This window comes from Polypterus senegalus, chromosome 13 (assembly GCF_016835505.1).
Source record: "Polypterus senegalus isolate Bchr_013 chromosome 13, ASM1683550v1, whole genome shotgun sequence".
Lineage (NCBI taxonomy): Eukaryota > Metazoa > Chordata > Cladistia > Polypteriformes > Polypteridae > Polypterus > Polypterus senegalus.
The window spans coordinates 40,975,710-40,999,042 of NC_053166.1; the positions used below are offsets into that span (position 1 = coordinate 40,975,710).

General features: G+C 39.4%; 1 protein-coding gene across 2 annotated transcripts in view; it reads left to right on the forward strand.

Moving 5' to 3' along the window:
• fstl4 (follistatin-like 4) overlaps positions 1-23,333 on the forward strand; it is an 822,703-nt gene that overhangs the window by 16,298 nt on the left and 783,072 nt on the right. For both annotated transcript variants that reach the window (XM_039774631.1, XM_039774632.1), the window contains exon 2: positions 22,292-22,427. In XM_039774631.1, the coding sequence (XP_039630565.1) occupies positions 22,302-22,427 (126 nt within the window). In that variant the 5' untranslated portion in view covers positions 22,292-22,301. The remainder of the gene's footprint in view (positions 1-22,291; positions 22,428-23,333) is intronic.

The following is a 23,333-nucleotide window of genomic DNA, read 5'->3' on the forward strand; positions in this document are numbered from 1 at the left end:
AGTAGCCGGGTCTTTGATATTTGCCTACTAGCATACATTGTAAGCGCCTGTAACTTTATAGACATGTGTAATACATGTGCATGTCAGCACATTGGATATATAAGAAATACGGATATACTGGTTTCTGAAACTGCTTCATTTTTGTGCCGGGTTGACCAAAATATGGTTGTTATATGGTAATACCGTATGGTAGTGATAAACAGAGAGTGGTACAAATGTGTTTTGCTATTAAGAGTCTCCGTGAAGATTACTTTTAACCAGCTGCACATTCCTTATCGTTTTCGCTGTCAATGAGATTAGCCTAGGTCATCAGACCCGGGATGCGTTTACTTATTTTGGACCTGTGAGGCCCTGGATTATGAAATCTACCCTTTGGGAAGAGAGGGGAGTAACAAAGAAAGACCTGCCTTCTTCGTATCCACTAACATGAAATTTTCTTGTCATTTTAATCCTTTTCATGTGATTTCTTCACCAGCGATATGAGGTGCCCTTGTTATACTTCTGAAGTGCGAAACAAAGAGACCACTCTGGAGCACCCTTCCTCTTTGATATTTTGAGAAACTGTACAATATTCCTGTTTCATTTTGGAAGAAGAAGTGTGCGAGGACGGTGCCGGTAGTGGGTCAGCAGAGTTTACCATAGCAGTTTTTTCACCTATACAGTTGTGTCGATCTACGATACATTGCCTTCCAAAATGCCGCCGAAACGGTCATTTGACATTGCCTTTAAGATTCGTGTGGTGAAATATGCGAAAGAAACTTCTGGTGAAGCGGCCGCTTGTCATTATGGTGTTGATCCAAAAAGAATCAGAGAGTGGAAGAAACAATATGAGAGTCTTGTGTCTAAAAAAGTGGACAAAGGTACAAACAGAAAGTGGTTAGAAGGAGGAGGAACCAAGAAAGTTAGTGAAGAACGTCATGTATTTTCCTGGATTCTTGAGCAGCGGCGAAAATCCGTCTGTGTTTCCAGAAAGATAATTCGTGAACGAGCGAAACTGATTTTCAATACCGAGATCGATGAACAATCCAAGAGAAAGGAGACTTTTGTTGCGAGTTCTGGCTGGTTGCAAAAAATTTATGGAGTGTAATTCGTTATCTCTCAAACGAAAAATAACTGTGGCTCAAAAAGATCCAGATAAACTGATTGACAAAGTTGTTTCTTTTGTGATGTGAATTTCTCAGTTGCGGATGACCAAAGATATCCGAGAATGCAACATTATTGGAATGGATGAGACGTCAGTTTGGTTTGACATGCCGGGTGAGACAACTGTTCATCCCAGCGGAGCAAAAACAGTCTCTATCAAAACTAATGGCCATGAGAAAGATCATTTTACGTTAGTTCTTGCGACCAAGGGTGATGGAACCAAAATGAAGCCATTTATTGTATTTAGATGCGGAATACGAGATGTGACTAGGTTGCAGCAAGATTTTCAACTTCAAGGAGCCGTTATAACGTGTTCCCAAAACAGATGGATGAACGAAGATCTCACAATCCAATGGCTGCAAAAGGTTTGTGGGAAATTTTCATTCCAGAAGAGACTTCTAGTTTGGAACTCTTATCGTTGCCATATCAGTGCAAACATTAAACGGGAGCTCAAAAAGTACAACATGGACACAGCAGTCGTTCCAGGAGGTTGCACAAAATATGTTTAGCCAGCAGACATTGCATGGAACAAATCTTTCAAGGACAAGATCAGAGCATTCTATGAAAATTGGATAGCAGGTGACAATGACAAAGAACTCACACGAGGTGGAAATTTGTGTGCACCTTCACAACATCTGATGGTGACATGGATCATGTCTGCATGGGATGAAATCTCAATTGAAATGATTCAGGAATCTTTCAAAAATTGTGGCATCACCAATTCTACTGATGGCAGTAAGGATTCATTAATTCATTGCCTCAAAGAAAATCAGCCGTGTTTTGAAGGAAGAGAGAAATTATTGTGGCAAGAATTCAACCTGGAAGAAGAGGAAGACGATAGTGAACTGGACAACAAAGAAGCCATCATTGCGGATTCAGACGACGAATAGCAGCAAAAGGTACAGGTATCTTTAACAGTCTTATGCAGCATGTGAAATTCAAATAAAGTAGCTATTTTTAATATTAGCTGATAATTTTGTGTACCTGCCTGTACCGAAACGCACGAAAAAATATTGCGCTCTGAAGGTTTTTGTTAATAATGGCCAGTCACTAATAGCTGCCGGTCTCTATTAAGCGCCAGGAACTGACGGTAGTTTTGCAAATATATGCCGGGGGCCTCTATTGGAGCATATACGGTATATAGAGTATATATATATATATATATATATATATATATATATATATATATATATATATATATATATATAATATATACATACTGGTCAAAGCGCACGTGATATTTTATTTTCTTCTCCCTTGTGGGAAACGTCTTCCCCATTTGCCAAAGGCACAACACAGTCCAAATAGCACAAGCACAATACACAAATCCTTTCCCTTCTGTTTCTCTCTCCTCCACTCCTCCCAGCAAGCTTCGTCTCCTTCCACCTGACTCTGGCTCCCCAAGTAGTGGCTGCTGGCTCCAGGTACTCATTGACCTAATTCTGGCAGCCCCTCTGGGTGTAGTGGAAGAGCTGCTTTCCAAGGCTCAGCAGCAGCTGCAGCAACCTCTGGCGGCACCCCCAAATCCCAACAGGGCTGCACCAAACTCCAACACCCATGAAGCCCTGTGGGAGTCCTAGGCACCGCTGCACAACCCCGGGGGGCTGCCATCTAGCGCTCTGGGGGTGGAAATGCACCATGCATGGAGGGTCCCAGCCATCCACCAAAATATATATCCAGCCATCCACCAAAATATATATCCTTGTATATAATTTGATACTATCCATATGTATGGTGTTCGCATGAATACCCGTATGTATGGTGTTCACGTCAATACCCCGTATGTATGGTGTTCGCGTCAATACCTCAACCCAATACAAGTTAGAACCATGTAATGGGACACTGCCTCTGTAGTTATAACATAACGTGGCAAACGCAGTATAAGAACTAAGAACGTTTGAATGCTTCATTGACGCCACTGGACGGCCGAGTATAGTAAGTCGGTGTTGGTTCGAGCAGATAACAGTAAGTTTAACAGTCACTGTTTAGATTTTAGCCGATCTCAGATCTAAAATGATCACATCAATGTAATTATTACTCCGACTCTGATTAGAGTCGTAAAATACGGTTTGTTTTGAAAGTTTGTTTGCTGGAAAAAATCAAATGAGGTGCGCCAAAGAGCTGAGTTCACGTCTCGCTGCCCCGTTTAAATAGGAAGTTCTTCATTACATCGGCCGAAAAGGTCTATTTTAAGCACAAATCAGTGCCATGATAACAAAATCATTTCAAGGACTTAAAAAAACAAATAATTCTTTGCAGAGAAAGTATAGATTTCACAAACATAGAATTTGTAGCCCGATTCGATTGGGCTCCCAGTCGCTAGTATATACGGTATATAACATATAGCATTAACTTGGATAAAAATACCAGTCAGTTTTCAAACAACTTAATCTGAACTGAGGGTTATGTTAAACTGGAGCCTATGCTGGTGCCTGGTCAAAATGGGACCACTCTAGATGAGGTGTCAGTGTTTCGCACATGCCCAGCCATATTCACCTTTCGCAGGTCAGTTAACCTGTCACACACATCTTTGTAAAGTGCAAGTCTTTTTTGATGTAGGAATAACGCTGAGTATCCTAAGAAAAATCTATGTAGACAACCAGAACATGAAAACACCACACAGGCTGATATCCAGATGGAGTTTATTGAACAAAGGTGCCAGATCTACGAGCGTCTGATAGGGTGGATGTCAAAGCAAAATCCACATCAGAGATTCACTCAGACAGTGGGTTTATGGAAACAACTATTGTGAGATTTTAAGCTATTTTGAGCTATTTCAATATGGCTTGATCTAAATAAAAATTTAGAATAAATAATGTATAAAGCCCATCACTGCCATTTCCCTGGGCAACACAGTCCTTTATTACATATACTGGATGCACAACACACTTAGGCGGTGCAGCATGTATATTTTAACCCAGATTCTCTGTTTTATTATAACATACTTTTATCAAAGTGTTAAACATCATTTCATAAATATTATGTAATAAGTTTAGTTTACTGGAACAAAAGGGTGATTTTTGTTTTATGATTGTTCTCCTGACTTGCCCTACAAAAGACTCACCATACTCATGAGATTTACTTTGTGTTGTATACAGTGTGTGTGTGTGTAATATATATATATATATATATATATATATATATATATATATATATATATATATATATATACTGTATATATACTTACAGAAATTCTCAGGTGATTCTGTTTCTTAGTGCAAAGAGAATTGTCAGCAAGGAACTGGTTATTATTGACTTTCACCACACCAAAGAGCCTCTATGTCTTTAATTTTTTCTTTTCATGTTAATTTATAGAGCACGTTTAACACATGTGGAACCCAAAGTGCTGTACAAACCATATAACAAGAAACACAATAAAATATGATTTTAAATAATAATAAAAAAAATCAAATGAACAATCAATAATCAAATGAATGGCAGACAAAAAATTTAAAATCAGGGCAAGGGCCAAACAAACATCTCTCAAACTGAGTTACAAGCCAGGGAATACAAGTTAAGTATTAAGATGAGATTTAAAAAGAGGCAATGAGAGGGCCATCCTAACATTCAGGGGTAAACCACCCCACAGTTTTGGAGTCAGGACAAAGAAGGCCCGGTCTCCTCTCTGTTTTAGCCTAGTGTGGAAGCAAATATTTAACGGACACCCCTTACTGGAATGCCCCGGTTTAAGCAATTAAACACAGGCAGGAGAAAACGTCAATGATTATTATTTATCTGAATCCTGCAAGAGGCAACAGCATATCTTATTAGCAAGTGTTGCAAAGAAAAGAGAATCCTCTATTTATAGACTATATTTAAACACTTCATTGATTAGATCACTAACCAAGGAATTTATTACATAATCAGAAAACGTTTAACGTGATTGGTTAGACCCAGTTGCTAACGGCATATGACAGACGTTGATACCTTAAATAACCACAGTTAACCCCGTCCACTAGGTTGATCTGAGAGTATGTGACTTCCCAAGAGAAAAAGTACAGTTTATGCAAAAGGAAACACGTTCACTTTATGTTGTGAACCAAATGTTCTCCCATCAATAGGAAACTTTTAGCGCATAACAACAGAACATTGATTATACCTTAAATGATAACATTTTCCTTTTAAGCTTTATATATAAAATAACTAAAAATGCATTTATCATAGTGAATAATAAAGTAGCAGCATCAGCCTTTAAGCATAAGCTCAGAAGGATATGAGACTCAGACACATGCTGGGTACACATTGGACCAGGGCTCAAATTCATCTCTTACACTAGCCTTTCGAGCAGTCAACAAAAACAGATCAGCAGACCTGAGAGACCCTGCTGGGGTGTACGGAATAATCAGGTCACTAAGATAGGTGGGGGGCAATCCCTTTACAGCTTTGAAGGAAAGCATGAGAACCTTGAATTATTTTACTCTAAACTTTATGGGAAGCCAATGGAGGGCTGCGAGTATTGGGGTGATATGGTCACACATCTGAGTGCCTCTTAAGAGATGTGCTGCAGTGTTCTGCACCAGCCAAAGGCAGGAGAGGGAAGCCTGGCAGACCCCTGAATACAGGGCGTTACAGTAATCGAGCTGCAATGAGATACAAGCATGTATTGCTTTTTCAAAATCATCAAATGACAAAAAAGGGAAAGTCTTAGTTGGAAAATTCTTGACTTTATCACTGAGCTGATTTGATTGCCCATTTTAAAATCGACATCCATAATCACACCCAACATTTGTGCGGAGGATTTAATAAAAGATTTCAAGGGACCTTGGTTAAAATGGGGAGCAACACTGGTCCCACTGGGTCGAAAAATGAAGACCTCAGTTGGACTGTCATTAAAATTTAGAAACTCTAAAGCCATCCAGGCTTTTATGTTCTCCAGGCAATCCAGCATTTGTTTTCAAAGATTGTTATCTTTCCGTTTTAAAGGCAAGTAGATCTGGGTGTCATGAAAAGAAATACAGCATTTTCTTAAAAAGGATCCTAGGGGAAGAGTGTCTAGAGAAAAAAGAAGAGGCCCCTGGATAGATCCTGGGGGACTGGATAGTGGAGAGATGCTGAGGAGGAGGTACAGTCACCAATGTCAATAGAAACACTTCTGTCAGCCAGGTATGATTTAAACCACTCCAATGCGGTGCAGAAATTGGACCTTGGAAATTGGTCTAAGATTTGAAAGGACTGAGGTGTCCAAATTAGGTTATTTAATCAGAGGTTACACTAGAGCATGTTTTAACTGATCTGGGACAAGGGTACTGTTCATAATCGCTCTGATGCTTGGTCTGATAGTCTGAAAAGTCTCAATAAAGAGACAAGGTGGAACAGCATCAGTGGAGCCTTCTGATAATTTCATCCGGTGGAAGATATCCTCAAAAGTAGAAAGTGACCTGGGCTCAAACCTGCTAAAGGAGGCCAAACAGGAAACAGAAATTGATGGATTATAAGACGGGGTTGCAATAAACCCTCTAATGGTTGCCATCTTATTCACAAAAAAACACAGACATTTCCACCAAGTGTCAGAAGAGGCCACTAAACCATGGATTTGTGTGGCATTAAGAGCATTGTTAATAGTAATGAAGAGAAAACCAGGTTTATTATGATTCTTTAAAACAATATCAGAGAAATATTTAGTCTTTTCAGCTTTAACAGTTTACTGATACCTGCCCCAGCTATCCTGTAGAATATTGAAAGACACCTGTAGCTTATCTTTTTTCCATTTTCACTCAGCCCTCCTGCATTCTTATCTGACAGAACGAGTAGCATCATTTAGCCAGGGTTCAGATTTAAGTGGGTTTTAAAGGAAGCAACAATGTCCAAGACATTTTGACAAGTGGAGAGAAATTGCAAAGTTAGCTCTTCACTATTATAACAGGAAGGAAGGTCTAAGTGCAACTCAGTAGTTTTAAAAAAGGCAGTAAAATATGCAGCCATGGAGGAATTCATTATCTAATGGCAACACACTGGAACATTCGGATTATACCTGTAGGTATAACAAGGCAAAAAACTGCATCTCGTATTTCAATATTAAAAACAGGTAAACCATAAAATAAAACCAAATCGAGTGTATACCCCTCTGTTCTGGTCACTATTCGATGAGTGAATGTAGAGGTGGTCCACTTCTACAAGTACAAGAGGGTCCACATTGATGACAGGTTGAGCTGGTCTTGGAACACAGAGGAGCTATATAAGAAAGGTCAAAGCAGGCTTTTTTTCTGAGTAGACTGTGTTCCTTTAATGGGAAGTGACATCCTTCACATCTTCTATAACTCTGTGATGGCCCATGTGATTTTCTATGTTTGTGGACTTCTAACATCACTTCAAGAGCGGCCCACCAAGTCAATAAGGTAATTAAAAGGGCAAGCTCAGTTATAGGACATGCTCTGGACCCTCTGGAGGTCATAGTGAAGGAGAGAATTAAAACAAAACCGAGTGTCATTATGAACAATACTGCACATCCTCTCATATGCTTGCATAAATGCCCCTCTGTGACTGTGACAGCCATGTCAGAACTTTTCTTTTTTTGGAGTTTTCTTGCTTTATAGCCATTCTGGTGTGTTCATCCATCTATCCATTATCCAACCCACTATATCCTAACTACAGGGTCACGGGGGTCTGCTGGAGCCAATCCCAGCCAACACAGGGCGCAAGGCAGGAAACAAACCCTGGTCAGGGCGCCAGCTCAACGCATAAATATATATATATATATATATATATATATATATATATATATATATATATATATATATATAGTGACAGTTTCAGTGCTTGCTCGCACCCTTGCACCCTCAGACACCACGTCAGACACCAGGTAAAAGTCCAATAATGATATTTATTATAATAATAAAGTGCACAAAGCACCCTCCACTCCCAAATACTCAATAAACAATAACCAAAAACCAAATCCTTCAATCTCCCAGACGCTTAGCCACCCTGCCTCCCAACTCAGCTCGTCTGTCTGAGAGCTCCCACAGTCCTTTTATATCCCCTGACCCGGAAGTGTTCCCAATCCAACAGTCCACAAGTCTTTATTCCTTCCGGTCAGGGTAAACAATGCTTTTCTCACCCGGAAGCCGCCGCTCTTCCTATGACGAACTTCCGGGTCATAGGGCACTAAGAACTCTTGGTCCTCCCTGCAGCTCCCTCTCGTGGCCCCATGGCATCCAGCAGGGCGGTGCATAAAAACTCCATTGTCCATGATGCCCTGCTGGTCTTCTGGGGACCTCCATGCTGCAAGGAGGGCTCCACCTGGCGGCTTGGGGTATTGGCGGGTACATGGCGGCCATCATATCTATATATATATATATATATATATATATATATATATATATATACACACCTATCTTCCTATCTGTATATTTAAGTATTTTGTATGTAAAGAGCTTCTGTAAAAAGTCCTCCTGGGGACAAATTATCTATCTATCTATCTATCTATCTATCTATCTATCTATCTATCTATCTATCTATCTATCTATCTATCTATCTATCTAATTTTAAGGCACTGAAAGTAATAGTAGAATGTGTTGTACAGTTATTAAGATAAAGATTACCCAACCAAATTCTTTTTTCCACTTATTTAGCGTCATGCCTTACTGACAACAGTCTATTGTGGTTGTTAATTTTACTGCTGACAGGCTCATGGAGTGTGTACTATGACGTGTCCCCAGACATGGTGTCTGGTTTTATAGTTCACAGTAATCCAGTGCTATTGTTTCCTATGCACCGCAGTGTATTCCATAAGTCAGGAAGTCACTTCAGTTCTTAGTTGAGCATCATGGTTCTTGTGGCTGACAGTTTTGACAGTCACAGTTTGCACTGTCACTTTTAAGATGCTTGTCAATATAGTGCTTGGCAGCAATTTCATAACAGGAGACGATAAGTGAGTCTGAGATGTTCTCATAGCCTGGGTGATGGATAGATTTTTTGCAGGATGTCTGTCACAATTTTTTGACTAAGGCAGTCATTGTTGTACCTGTTGTGGTGGGACTACTATCATCCTCCACAGTTTAAAGCCATCAAGATTTGACTTTGCGTTAATTTTCCAGCTGCTCTGTGCAGTGGAAAATCACTGGAATGGATAAAGTGCTTTGTGAGCTTCCCTTGAATTAAAAAGTGGCTCCTAATCAAAATACTACAATGAAAGGTTCAAAAACTATTAAATACAGTAGTTGGTGTATCATATTAGGTCATGCAGTGGCTGGCCTTGCTGCAGCTATATGTACTTTTTATGTTCTCCCTGTGTATATGTGTAATCACTTTAACTGTCATGTAGCAAAGCCTTGTTTGTGTGAGGCTGATTTTACCTTTGGTATTCTGTTCTTTGGAATACCTGGGAATTCCCCAGGAAGAGATGGAATCGATAACTCATGTCTGGAAAATCTGGGCTGACCTACTTGTTTTGCTGCACTGTGACTCTCACCTGGAAACGTGATCTGAGTAGATTAGAATATGCCCCCCCAACCAAGTCCAAAGATTTCTATCATAGGTTTAGATGCCCAGTTTACGTATGAACATTTTTGAATTTTTGGTGTTATTCTAGTTATGGTGATGCTTCTAGGCCTCCTCCTATCTTCCGCAATGACAATGAAGTTGCTGTTTAAGGTATGTCTTCCTCATGATGAAGGTTCACCAAAGGTGTGTGTAAGGGCACTTCATAGCTGCCTTTGGTATTGTTAAAACATGTTGGACCAGACACAATTCGGAAAGTATTCAGATCCCTTCACCTTCTTCACATTTGATTAAGTTGTTGCCTGATGCTAAAATCATTCAGCAAAATCAAGCAACACTTAATACTCCAGAATGACAAAAGTGAAAATAGGATTTTAGAAATTTTTGCAAAAGTATTAAAAATAAAAAAATAACATATCACATTGACACAAATATATAGACCCTTTACTCGCTACTCAGTTGTAGCAGTGATTCTAGCCTGGAGTCTTCTTGGGTAAGATGTGACACCTACTTGTACATTTGGGGATTTTTCTGCCATTTGTCTCTGCAGATCTTCTCAAGTTCTGTCAGGTTGGATGGAGACCATCAGTGGACAGCTGTTTTCAGGCCTCTCCAGGGATGTTCAATTGGTTTCAAGTCTGGCCTCTGACTGAACAACTCAAGAACATTCAAAAAGTTGTCCCTAAGCCACTCCTGTGTTGTCTTTTCCTTGTGTTTAGGGTCAATATCCTGTTAGAAGATAAACGTTTGGCTCAGTCTAAGGTCAAGAGCAATGTGGGGCAATTTTACATTAAGTATATCTCTGTACTTTGCTCCTTTCAGTTTCTCAGTCCCTGCCTCTGAAAAGAGCCCCATGGTATAATGGTATGAAGGATGTTCAAAAAGTTTCTGCATTTTTATATTTTCGTTGGAAACAGTGAAGGCAGTAGAAGTAGTAATTGGGCATTAAAAAGATGGTACGACGCTGGGAAAATTCCATCACAAACAAAGGTGATTATGTACAAATGTGATGTAATTTATTTTTAAAATTCTTAATAAATAACTTTTTAAATGTCCCTCGTACTACCAACATCCTTCACCGTTGGAATGGTATTGCCCATGTGATGAGCAGTGCCTGGTTTATTTCAGATTTGATGCTAATCTTTAATTCATCAGACCAGAGAATATTGTTTCTCACGGTCCTGGAGACCTTTAGGTAACTTTTTGCAAAATTCAAGCAGACTTCCATGTCTTTTACAGAGATTAGGCTGCTGTCTGGCAACTCTGTCATAAAGCCCAGATTGATGGAGTGTTGCAGTGAAGGTTGTCCTTATGGAAGCTTCTCACATCTCTGCACTGGTTCTCTAGAGGGGGGTCATCCAGATTAACCACCAGGTTCTTGGTCACATCTCTAACCATGGCCCTTCTCCCAGGACTGCTCAGTTTGGCAGAGTGGCCTGCTCTAGGAAGAGTCATGGTTGTTCCAAACTTCTTCATTTAAGAGTTATGAAGGCAGCTTTGCTCTTTGCCTTAAGTGCCGCAGGGTTTTTTTTCTAGACTTTCCCAGATCTGTTCTGTGACTCAATCCCGTCTCTAAACTCTGCAATCAATTCCTTTGAGCTCATGGCTTGGTTTTTGCTCTGATATACATTGTTACCTGTGGGACCTTCTATAGACAGGCGTGTGCCTTTCCTAATCATGTCCAATCAATTGAATTGACAACAGGCAAACTCCAAACAAGGTGTCGAACCATCTCAGTGATGATCAATGGAATGGGATGACCTGAGAAAACTTTCAAGTATGATAGTTTTAGTGTAAGTCTGCCACATGACAAAATATGAAACAAGTGAAGTAATCTGAATACTACGTACAGTATATATCTACATACAGTATATATCTAGTTTTATTGGGTCATCATTGTCACATGTACAGAGTGCAATGAATTTCCTACTTGTGTCATCACCAACACATTACCACTCTCTGGCACCATGATTAGTGAGCAGAACTACCTTTCCTCAAAATGTCTGTCTTTCTTACTTGAATACATTTTACAAACACATTTATCTCTGGAAGCAAAAAGATGTAACAATTTTGCTCAAACTCTAAAGCACTGGGCACTGCTAATTAGTGCACCAAGTTTCATTCAGATTGAGTGATTTATTTTTTGCATTTTTTGTATTTTTGCTTTTACAATGCCCTCATCTAGAAACAGCAATAAAGAACAAGAGTGGTATGCCCTGAAAGGAGAACTCTGAACACAACTGCCTTTTTGTGCACATGGGAATTCTTTGTACGTTCCAAAGAATTTGTACCATACTTCTTTTGAAATGCTTGATATTACCAAAATTTGATAATTTGATTTGTTATTTGCCCAATGGAATGGTAAGCTTTGATGCCAGTGCTGGAGCCGCTTCTCTTTCCTATTATAACTTATTGCGCCTGTCACCTCTTATGCCCCTCACAACTCCTGGCACTTTATCTTAATGTTCCATCATGTCTGTGCTTACTTTAACATGGATCAAAAAGCTCTTAGCACTAAGGCATTATTCCTAGATTGTAAGTTTGGATTTTATATACAGTTAAAACTTGTGCCATTACATGTCTTGAAACAGCAGCAGCCAGGGGACTGAATTGAACTCAAGTCGCTTATGAAAACTGTGTCGGTTCATTTTGCTGATGGTGTCTCTCCATTCAGGATTTTTCAGGCAATTTGGAAAAGAATGTGTGCAGCAAGTTTAATTCTTATTTACTTTATTTCTTGTGTTTCACATTCATTTCAACTGTCAAGCTTAATTGTCGGATGAATGAAAAACTAGTATACATTCTTGGTATCACAGAATGTGGCACTGAGTGTCCAAGGCTTACATTGTGACAGGAGACACCAGAAAGGCAACATGTCCTGATGAAAAATCTCTGCAAAGTCTTCATTGAAAGAAACTGAAACAGTTACCTCAAGTTGGGCCCACTAGGGTCTGCTTCACTCTCTTGACCCAACACAGGCCCCTGCTATTATAATTTAAAGCCTTCTTTATTGTACTTCTTCAACCTGTTTTGTTTTATTTGTTATTACAGTTTTCTTTGACATTTTTAATTGTGTTTATGTTATTTAGTCTCATTTGATGATACTACCATTTGTCATCATCTTTAAGATTTAAGGTAGGGGCCTCCAACTCCAGTCCTGGAGGGCCCCAGTGGCTGCAGGTTTTCATTCTAACCCTTTTCTTAATTAGTGACCTGTTTTTGCTCCTAAATAACTTCTTTTGAATTCATTTTATTTGACTTTCTCTTGAAGACTCAGACCCCTTGTTTCTTTTTCCTTAATTAGCTGCCAAACAATAATGAGATACAAAAGGAGGCAAAACAAGACCAGCAATCTGTGTCCATCATACAGTATCTGAAAATAAAGAAAGATGAAGGTCTCAGGAATGCTGATCTCCTCTGATCCACAAAACATTTGAACAGAGCTCTTAGAAAAGAGAAAATCAGCAGTTTTAGAAATGTATGCTATCACACAATGAGAGCAGCAACAAGCCATTGAAATAAAGAACGAGTTTAACAACAAGACTCAGAGCCTAAATAAGCAACTAAATGGAGTGAAATTGGTTGGAGTTTGAGGCCCTGACTTAGTTGGCCTTCTGTTAGTTGACTCACTTTATATTTCATTTCTGTTTGGGTGCCATTTAAGGAAAGAAATGAAGCAATTCAGAGGAACGATGAAGAAATTCAGGGGAACAAATCTTAAAAAACAAGTTAATTAAAATTAATTCAAAAGAAGTTAATTAGCAGTAAAAACTGGTCACCAGTTAAGAAAAGGGTTAGAATGAAAACCTGCAGCCACTGCGACCCTCCAGGACTGGAGTTTAGGACCCCTGATTTAAAGTGTTATTGGACTTCATTCAATCTTTAGTGGGTCAGACTTACACATGTTTCTCTTTTAACTTTTACATATCCATCTTGGTTAATTTAGTACATTCCATGTCCTTGTTTTCACTTTGCACATTATTTTGACCACATTTGCTCTTTCTTTGTCTCCTGGTCCATTTCAAACATTATGCCTTTGTTCAACTGTTTCAGGGAACCTGCCTATTTAAACTAATCCATCATTATTACAAATCACCACAGTGCAGGTAACCGAACAAAATTAAATAAAATAATAAAAACCAGCCCAGAATAGGTTACGGTTCAACTGAATCTGTAACAGTAATATGGACAAAACTCAGATTCCAAAATGAACAAAGTCAGAAACTTGAAATCCATCCATCCATTATCCAACCTGCTATATCCTAACAACAGGGTCATGGGGGCCTCCTGGAGCCAATCCCAGCCAACACAGGGTGCAAGGCAGGAAACAAACCCCAGGCAGGGTGCCAGCCCACAGCAGGGCATACACACACACACACCAAATACAATTTAGGATCACCAATGCACCTAACCTGCATGCCTTTGGACTGTGGGAGGAAACCCACGCAGACAACATGCAAACTCCACGCAGGGTGGACCCAGGAAGTGAACCCAGGTCTCCGAACTGCGAGGCAGCAGCGCTACCCACCGCACCACCGTGCCGCCCAAAACTTGAAATTCTTAATTAAATTCTGTCCTTTTGACAAACGGCATTATTATAACACACTGGTGAGGCCTCATCTGGAGTCCTGTGTGCAGTTTTGGTCTCCAGGCCACAAAAAGGACATAGCAGCGCTAGAAAAGTTCCAGAGAAGCACGACTAGGCTGATTCCAGGGCTACAGGGGATGAATTATTGAGGATAGATTAAAAGAGAAATTTAAGTGCAGTTTAAGCAAAACAAGATTAGGAGGTGTTTACAATTAGAAAAGGGATCAGTCCAGCGGATCGAGACACTTACTTTAAAATGAGTTCAACAAAAACATGGATAGACAGTTGGAAACTAGTTAAGGGTCAATTTCACACAAGCAGTAGGAAATATTTCTTCACATAGAGAACCTGGAGAAACTTACTGAATAGGATGGCCAGCTTTTCTGAGTAAATTGATTTTCTTGTGTAGTAATTCATGTGCTGTGGAATTTTTTATTTTGTTAAAATGAAAGGCAAACTAAACACATTTGGCATGGGTCCGTGTACTTTTTGGTATTTAAAATTTCATTTTAGAAGCAAACATGAAAAAAACGAAAATGAAAGGAATTTTCAGATTTAGATTTTTGATTAAAGAATAAAATGAGGGAAAATAAGGTATTTTGTAATTCTGTGGTAACAAATAGCAGTCATAAACCTAAAATTACACATACTTTTCTGGATTTATTTGTGATTCAAATAATGAAAGTGTTATAACTCAAAAACAACAAAACCAACGCATTTTCGTTGTCTGAAAACGGAGGTACTTCTTCTTCTGCGCGATTTTTGAAGACACGTGCGAACCTCCCAACGTATTCCTCACAAGACATCGATCAACAGCCTTGAAGTTACACTGCATGGCATCAGCAGAGGATGGACCGTTACGTTGTTTTTCAGAACAGTAAAAGAGTGACACTCCAGGACGAGGACACTGAGTCGCATCTTTCAGGTAAAAATACAAGCTTTGCAAACTTTGCTTCATTGATGTACCAGCTCTTATATGAACATTATTGTTGTTACTTACTGTGAAACAGCCAACATTTGGTGATTTCATTTACTAACAGTAAGTCTGGCAATTTTTAGAGTGCTAGCATTTTGAATGGTTGCTCATTGACTTTTACCGCTACTATAGCTAGTAAACATTTCGAGTATTAACAGTGCGCAAAAGTGTAACACGTTAGTAGAGCGACGTGATTTACACAAAGTTTTCTTAACATGTGTTACATTTGTCAATGAGGAGCCATTCACACATTTACACACATTCAAAATGCTAGCACTATAAAAATTGCCAGACTTAGTGTTAGTAAATGAAATCACCAAATGTTCGCTGTTTCACAGTAAGTAATAACAATAATGTTCATAAAACAACTGCTTCATCAATGAAGCAAAGTTTGTATTTTTACCAGAAAGATGCGACTCCGTTTTTCTGCAGTCATGTGCTCGTCCCAGAGTGTCACTCTGTTCTGAAAAAACAACGTGATGGTCCATCCTCTGCTAATGCCAGTGTAACTTCAAGGCCGTCGGTCGATGTCTTGTGAGGAGGACGTTGGAAGGTTCGCACGTGTCGTCAAAAATCATGCAGAAGAAGAAGTACTTCCGGTTTCAGACAACGAAAATGCGTCTGTTTTGTTGTTTTTGAGCTATTACACTTTCATTATTTGAATCACAAATAAATCCAGAAAAGTGTGTGTAATTTTAACTTTATGACTGCTGTTTGTTATCACAGAATTACAAAATACCTCATTTTCTCTCATTTTATTCTTTAATCAAAAATCAAAATCTGAAAATTCCTTTCATTTTTGTTTTTTCGTTTTTGCTTCTTGTCTCAAATGCAATTTGAGGACAAAAATGTAATTTCTGGCAGACCTGGTTATTATTTTTTTTATGTCTTTTTAGTGTGTTCAGCCTTGTATGAGGACTCAGCTCATTTTTATAAATGAATTGTCCACACCAGAGGCACCCACTCCATAAGGGCATTCCCTTGCAGTTTCTCACTCAGATATTTATATTTCCTGTGTGTCCCATAGCACATGAATGCAGCATTAACCCTCATGCTCATGTACTGTAAGATGGCATCAGCTGTGCTATGATCCATTCACAGAACCTGTTAGGCAACAGCCACCAGCTAGAGACAATCCAGAAGTAAATTATGAAATCATATCGTGACAAAAAGATGATCTAGATCATAGGTGTCCAATTCATAACCAGTAGGAACGCAGTGGCTGCAGGTTTTAATTGTAACCATTGTCTTCATTAGTGATCAGTTTTTGCTGCTAATTGATTTAATTTTAATTCACTTGGTTTTTAAGACTAGGGCCCTTACTTAATTGTTTCTTTTTTCCCAAGTTAGCAACCAAACAAAAATGAGATACAAAACAAACCAACACCTGACCAGCTAACCTGAGTCCACCATATAAGGAAGGTGAAGGTCACAGGAATGCTGATCTGCTCAGGTCACCAAAACATTTTGGCGGTGTTCTTAGAAAAAAGAAAATCAAAGTGTGGCAGAATGAGAGAACTAACAAGCCATGAAAACTACATAACAGGCTTAATCAACGACAAACTCTGCCTCTAATTAGGAAACTGGTTGGAGTGAAATTGGTTGGATTGTCCATTTCAGACTTTATTTTGGTCAAATAAATTGATGTTATTGTCACAGAAGCAAATCTTTACACAGAACTAGTTATAAGTCAAAGCTGGTGTAAAAACAATACAAGAGAGTTTGAGAAGCTGGGAAAATGCAATGCTTGTTTTTGTTGCTGTTCTGTACCAGCAAAGGATGATTTATAAAAATGAAAGCAAACAATATTTCTGTCATCATCATTTGCTCAAATATTTTGCTTCTTTGAGACTGTAAGTGAGCTGTGCTTTCCATTGCTGTAAAACAGTTTTGTATACTGCAAACAATAGATTATACAGTATCTTGAATATAATGGGACACCTGCCAAACTGTACAAAATAATTTATAGCAGTTTAAAAGCAATAGTACCCTACACTTCAGCAACATCAGGTTTCTATGATTACACTTGAATTATATAATATGGAATGCCCTGGAAGTGACAAGCAGCCTACCGTGGGGTCAACAAATCTTTGAATTTTTAAGCGAGTGAAGACCACTGATCCCGCTGAGGTCTCTTTTCTCCATTATTCAGCTTTCTTGGAGATTTCATTTTTCTCTTTTGCACTGTGATCTTGCCATAGCTATTGCAAAAATAGGATAAATCAGTGAAAATTGACTTATTCATGTTACTTACAGTAACTCCTGTTTCTTTTTCTTCTTAACTGCTGTCATTGATTTTGTTAGTATTTTTTTACTAGTATCTGGTTGTATCTTTATATATGTTTAGGGGAAAATTCCATAGTAGTTTTAGTAAGACAATTTAATCCCCATTTGTATGAAATGTAATGTAACACATTAATGCACTTAATCCAGTTTATCACTGGGCACAGGGCATCAGACCATCACAGAGCCTTTGATTTAAATGTATTGTTATTATTAATACAAGTATTAGTGGGTTAAAATTCAGATGTTATTGAGTGAGTCCTAGGAGCATGTGGCAGAATTGTAAACTTTTCATGTGTTTTTTTTATATAGTTTGTAAGTTTTAACTTCATAGTAATATGGAGTGAAGAAGATCAGTTTTTGAAGAAACATAGAAACACACCTAAAAACGACCATTTAAGTCAATTTGATCAATGTTCAGTGGGACTCCAAGAAATATTCTGGATATGTTCTTGTCTCAGACCTATTTAATCAATTCCATTTTCTTTCTGAATTTTTCATTTGTAGACTATGATCATCGCAGCAATCATACTCATTGTTCTGACCCGAAGCAGATTCATGGTATTCACTTTCTCAAATTCTCTTTGTCCACAGCTCTTTACTGTGATCAATTTTAGCTTGTTATTTCATTATTCATGCTTCTTTAATAAGAGCCGTAATATTTTGTATGCAGCTGCTTTGATTCCTGGATGTCTGATTGCCCTACAGTCAATCAGCATTTCTCATCCTTGCATCTTGCAGCTCACTGTGTCTGCAGGCTTTCATTGCGGTTGCCGATGGAATGCTTCTGGGAATTAAAATAACAATTTGCTTAAGTGGCGCTTTTAAATGGGATTTAATTATCATTACATATGAAATAATGAGCTCCATTAAATCTGCTGGTGAGCAGCACAGAAGATGACACCAGTCTGAGCAGTAAGCGCCTGAGTATACCTACAAGAAACTGTGTTCTTATAAAGAAACATAGCACAGAATCTGTGCAGGACGGAGGCACTCTCATGCTTTGATTGCACCCAGAAAGCATGAAAAGGTAGCCACGTTATAAAAAAAAGGGTGCTTTGATATGTTTATTATGTAATAGAACACACAAGGGAGGGATCAACACAAGGAGGGACACAATATGAAAATAAATAAGAAAACAAACAAACCCCAATTCCTCTCTTTCAACATGTTAATCCTCTGTCTAGATGGTAAAATGGTTTGCCTGATTCTTACCTTAGCACCACGCAAAGTGGTCCTGTCTCATGTCCCACATACACTCTTTCTGTTTTTTCTTTTTATCTTTCCCTCTCTACTGCAGTGGCTACAGTTATCCCCTCAGTCCTAAGTTTCACCTTCACCAGGTCATCCACCATAATACATAGCAGTAGATGTTATCAGATGAACTTCCTTGTGGCACCTATCGGTCTAGGGAACTTCTGTTAAATTGTTACATGTCCCCATGTTGGCCCATACCTATGTCTGTGCCCATGGATCAATCATTTCTGTGGATGCTCTCTGTCGGTATATATATTAGCTGTCCCCGCAACTCCACACCACGTCCTGTAGTGAAACAGGACAAACTTTAAAAATCAATGAAAAAAAAAATGTCATTCTGGCCATGTGGAAGGTAAGTACACTCCAACATCAAACATTGGCACTGTATCTGAATGTGTTCAGCTCTGTCGGCTGAGCGTCCCCCATGTGGGGAGAAAAGCATGTAGCCGTAATAACTCTGGCAATCAGCAACTACCCTCTAAAACACATGTAGCTCTGATCTCTCTCTCTCAGAAACGTCAAACATTATTCCATAACAATCTGTAGATGATAATGTCTGTTGAACAAACAGATATTGCTAGCTAAGCGGAGGCAAGGTCCGCTCCAACACGTAGACCAAAGGCTGGCGCGTGAGTGAGGAGGGTCCCACCCGGCTCCCTACTCCTGAGGTTCCACCTCCCCCTTCCCTCGCCCACAGCCTGACTCTTGAATTTATGCGAATAAATCGCTCACGCAACCGAACTCTCATACTTAGCACAATGAGAGAAATTGCAAAATCAACTGGAATGTTCAAGCAAATTATAGAAAAAAACAGTAAATCCGTTAAGTAGACAGACAGACAGACGTTTCATTTTATATATATATATAGATATACAGAATATATAGCCCTGTGATGGTATCCTAGTTTTAAATCTTTTTCTCCCTGTTAAAGTCTGTCTCAGCTGTATTACATAAAATTAACTGACATCTTGTTTGCCTCATCTTCCTACTTTGATGTTCAGACACAGTAGTAGTTTTAGTGGACTTTCTCTCAGAACCTTGTTGTAGACTTTGCACTTTTAGTTCCAGTTCTTTGGTTCCTGGTGGTTGTCCCTGTACCACTAAAGAGTAGTCACGGCAAACTGTTACTAGAATGTGCATGTGTATACATATATTTATTGTGATGGGCAGCCACGGTCATTACCCGGCTGGGATGCCAGTTGGATAAAAGGACCGGGAGAGAGAGTATGCATCTTCCCCACCTGGGTGGATTTGGCACCACGGATTCCCGCAGGGCACGCTGGGAGTTGGAGTTTGGTACAGCCCTGTTGGGTTCCGTGGGAGCTGCCAGGGGGAACTGCAGAGCCCTACTTTGAACTTCCTTCACACCTGGGAGTGATTCCAGGTAATGCTGATGAGCAGCCTGGAGCACTCCCAGTAGCTGCATAAAAGGAGCTGCCTCACTCCATTCAGAGAGTCAGAGTCTGGAGGTAGAGGTACAAAACTTGCCTGCGGAGAACTGGAGGAGTGGAGGAAGGAAGGAAGGAAGAAAGAAAGAAAGAAAGAAACATGCTACATTGTATATTGAGCTTCTGTACTGTGCTTCTCAGGGGAACAACTGAGTCAGGTTTTACCGATCTAAATAAATGTGTTTGTTGCTGCACTTATCTCTGTGCCTGTCGTGTCGGGTAATTCAGTATTTAATAATATGCAGTTATATTATATATTTATATAACATGTATATGTATATCTATCCATCCATTATCCAACCCGCTATATCCTAACTACAGGGTCATGGGGATCTGCTGGAGCCAATCCCAGCCAACACAGGGTGCAAGGCAGGAAACAAACCCCAGGCAGGGTGCCAGCCTACCGCATGTACGTATGTGTATATAATATACAGATTAACATTTCCATTTAACCAAGCCAAAAACTACTTGCTTGGGGGCATTTTAGTCAGACAACCTAAGTGCTGAGCGGTCTTCTCTTTCAAGTTTCAGGTTGAGGATTTTTTTTTAGATTTTGTCACTTGCACTATTTTGAGCCACAGATGCCTGCCCACTTCAAAACACAACTACAGGCTGCTGCCTTCAATTGTGACAACCGACAACTGGTACCTTCTTTGTAACAAATTCCAGTAGAGGTGACAGAATGATGTCCTAAATTCAAAAAGAAAATCTTTGGCCTAGATCTCTTGGTCATATCTCACAAAAATCTGATTTTACAGCCTATCAAATAGTGTTGCAGTCAGTTACATCATATTACAGACAGAAAATCTTATTTTAGTTTGATATGATATTTTTCTATAACTCAGCCCCTTATCTTTATATATAATACGCCACCGTGGCTGTTCATTTGTCTGTCCGGGATTTTAAATCATCTGTAGCTCGCAAACCGTTTGACCTATTGACCTGAAATTTGGTACACATATACTACATGATGTCTACTATCCACTTTCGGGGTGATGATTGACCTCCAAGGTTATTCCTCTTTTCATTTTTATTTTATTTTACTGTAGAATCTACTCTCGGCAGTGGCCAGCAGGGTAGCTGTGCGGCACATGTGTACGGGCACCGTTCTCATCCCTACGACCTTCACCGTCACTTCCTCTACCTCTTCATACCTTAAATCATTCTTGAGGCAGATTGAAGACTTAAGTGCCAGCTTAAGTGAAAAATTAAGGAAAACCTACTAAGTAATTGCAACACAAACACTGACTTAATCAGTTTTAACGTGAAAAGATGCCAACGAAAGAAGAGAAGAAGCGGAGTGCTAGGGTGGAGAAAAGAAGAGCTGCTCAGAAAGCAGCAAGCGCATCAACCTCTGAGCAAACGAATGTTAAACATACAGAGAAATAATATGAAAACTAGGAATGCTCGAGTCAAGTGTATTCACGGCAAGTTATTGTGCAGTGTGCTGTTACTGGTTATTTTATAATTGGCTGCTTCAGACTTATTAAAAGTTTGTGATATCTTACATGTGTCTATTTTTTTTAAAGTAATTGATTTGCTTAGGGTCAAACTGTGGGGCAGAGGTGGGACTTGGACCTTGTCGTTTAAGGAGCTGGGTTTTTACCACTATACCATACTATCATGCCTACTCATTTGCTGACAGTCTCTACCCAGTCTGGTAAAATGACTACTCCATTAATTTTATTAAAGCTATTTTTGTAAAAAGTGATGCAAAAACACTTAACAAAATTTAAAACAAATATATTTTTTGCACTTGCAGTAATTTTGGGCTGGCACCTGGTGTCTTGTTACTATTGATCAATATTTTATTTAAATGAATCTCCCAAATATTACAAATGTAGATTCACACGGGTGAGTCTCATTTATAATCCTTTCCCAGAGGCAGGAAGAAACACGACTGAGCTTCTTTCATGTGACCTTCAGTCTCCCTGATTTAGAGGTTAAAGTAAATTCCAAGCAGGTATACCAAGGATTAGCATCCTATTAATTAACTCTATGAATAGAGCTGCGGTGATGACTGTATAAATGTTACATGTTCATGTTAATTAGTTTTTAGATTATGTGCTTGGACAGCTTTTTTTGCCAAAGGGAAGTTTTTCCATTGAACCGTTTGCTAGCAATAATGATATCTGACAGTTGTCATCTTGTTTATGACAGTGTGGATCTGATGGGCTCACAGATGTTTTGGGCAACTCTCCTGATGCTGGGGGTTTCCCTCTGGCTCACCGAAGAATGGATGGAAACAGATACTGCAAAAAAGACCTTCCAGAATTCACAGAGATTTCGACCTGAGGTAATCCAGCAGAGATTTATACTGACCTGCTTTCTTTGTGTTAGCTCTCAGATTCAGACAATAACACTGCAAAGTAGATTTCAATGACCTGTTTAGAAATGAATAAGACAGTACAGTTTATACATTTACAATAGATACCCATAAGTAGGCTGTGATGCATTGCATTTAAATGTTCTATGGGGCTGCCATGGTGGAAATGGAAACAAGGTAGACCAAGATGCGTGGTCAGCCTTGTCAACACCAACAGAGAGAATGTTAGGAGCCTACTTTGGAGTGCATTTGTGTACACTTATGTGGACAATCAGCAACCACCAGGCGGTTGTAAGCACCATAAATATTGTTGTGCACAGCAGTGATTCTTTCAGAAGCACTAGTGAGACCGACAAAGGACACCAGCAGACAGGGCACAATTTGTGTTTCAAAGAAATGGGACTTGTGCTGCACTTTTAACAGGACAGACAACCTGAGACGCCATCTTAATAATGCAAAACTAAGGAGTGCAACCAGGGGGTGCTGGGAGCAGGGAATTCCTTTTAATGCAAAGGGTTTCCCTTAATTTCCAGAAGTAATTTCAGGGCTAGGCCGAGAAGCAATTCAGGATTACAGTCTGAGGAAAACCCCTTACTAGTTGATAGTCGATTCTGAATCAGAGAGGAGTCGGTGCTACTAATGCAAGGGAGAAGAGCTATCCTCTGGGGAAAGAAATTGAGACGAAAGGAACTTTGTTTTATGGTAATTGGGAGATGGATTAGGTATGGCTGCCTCTCCAGTATACAGCTGCAGGCCAAAAAAAATCTGTATAGGGACATCCAGTGGGGCAACAAGGTTTGTGGTGGGTTTTGACTCTTTCCATTGATATGTTGCACCCTTCCCGTGATCATTCTTGAATTAAACATGCCACTTTTT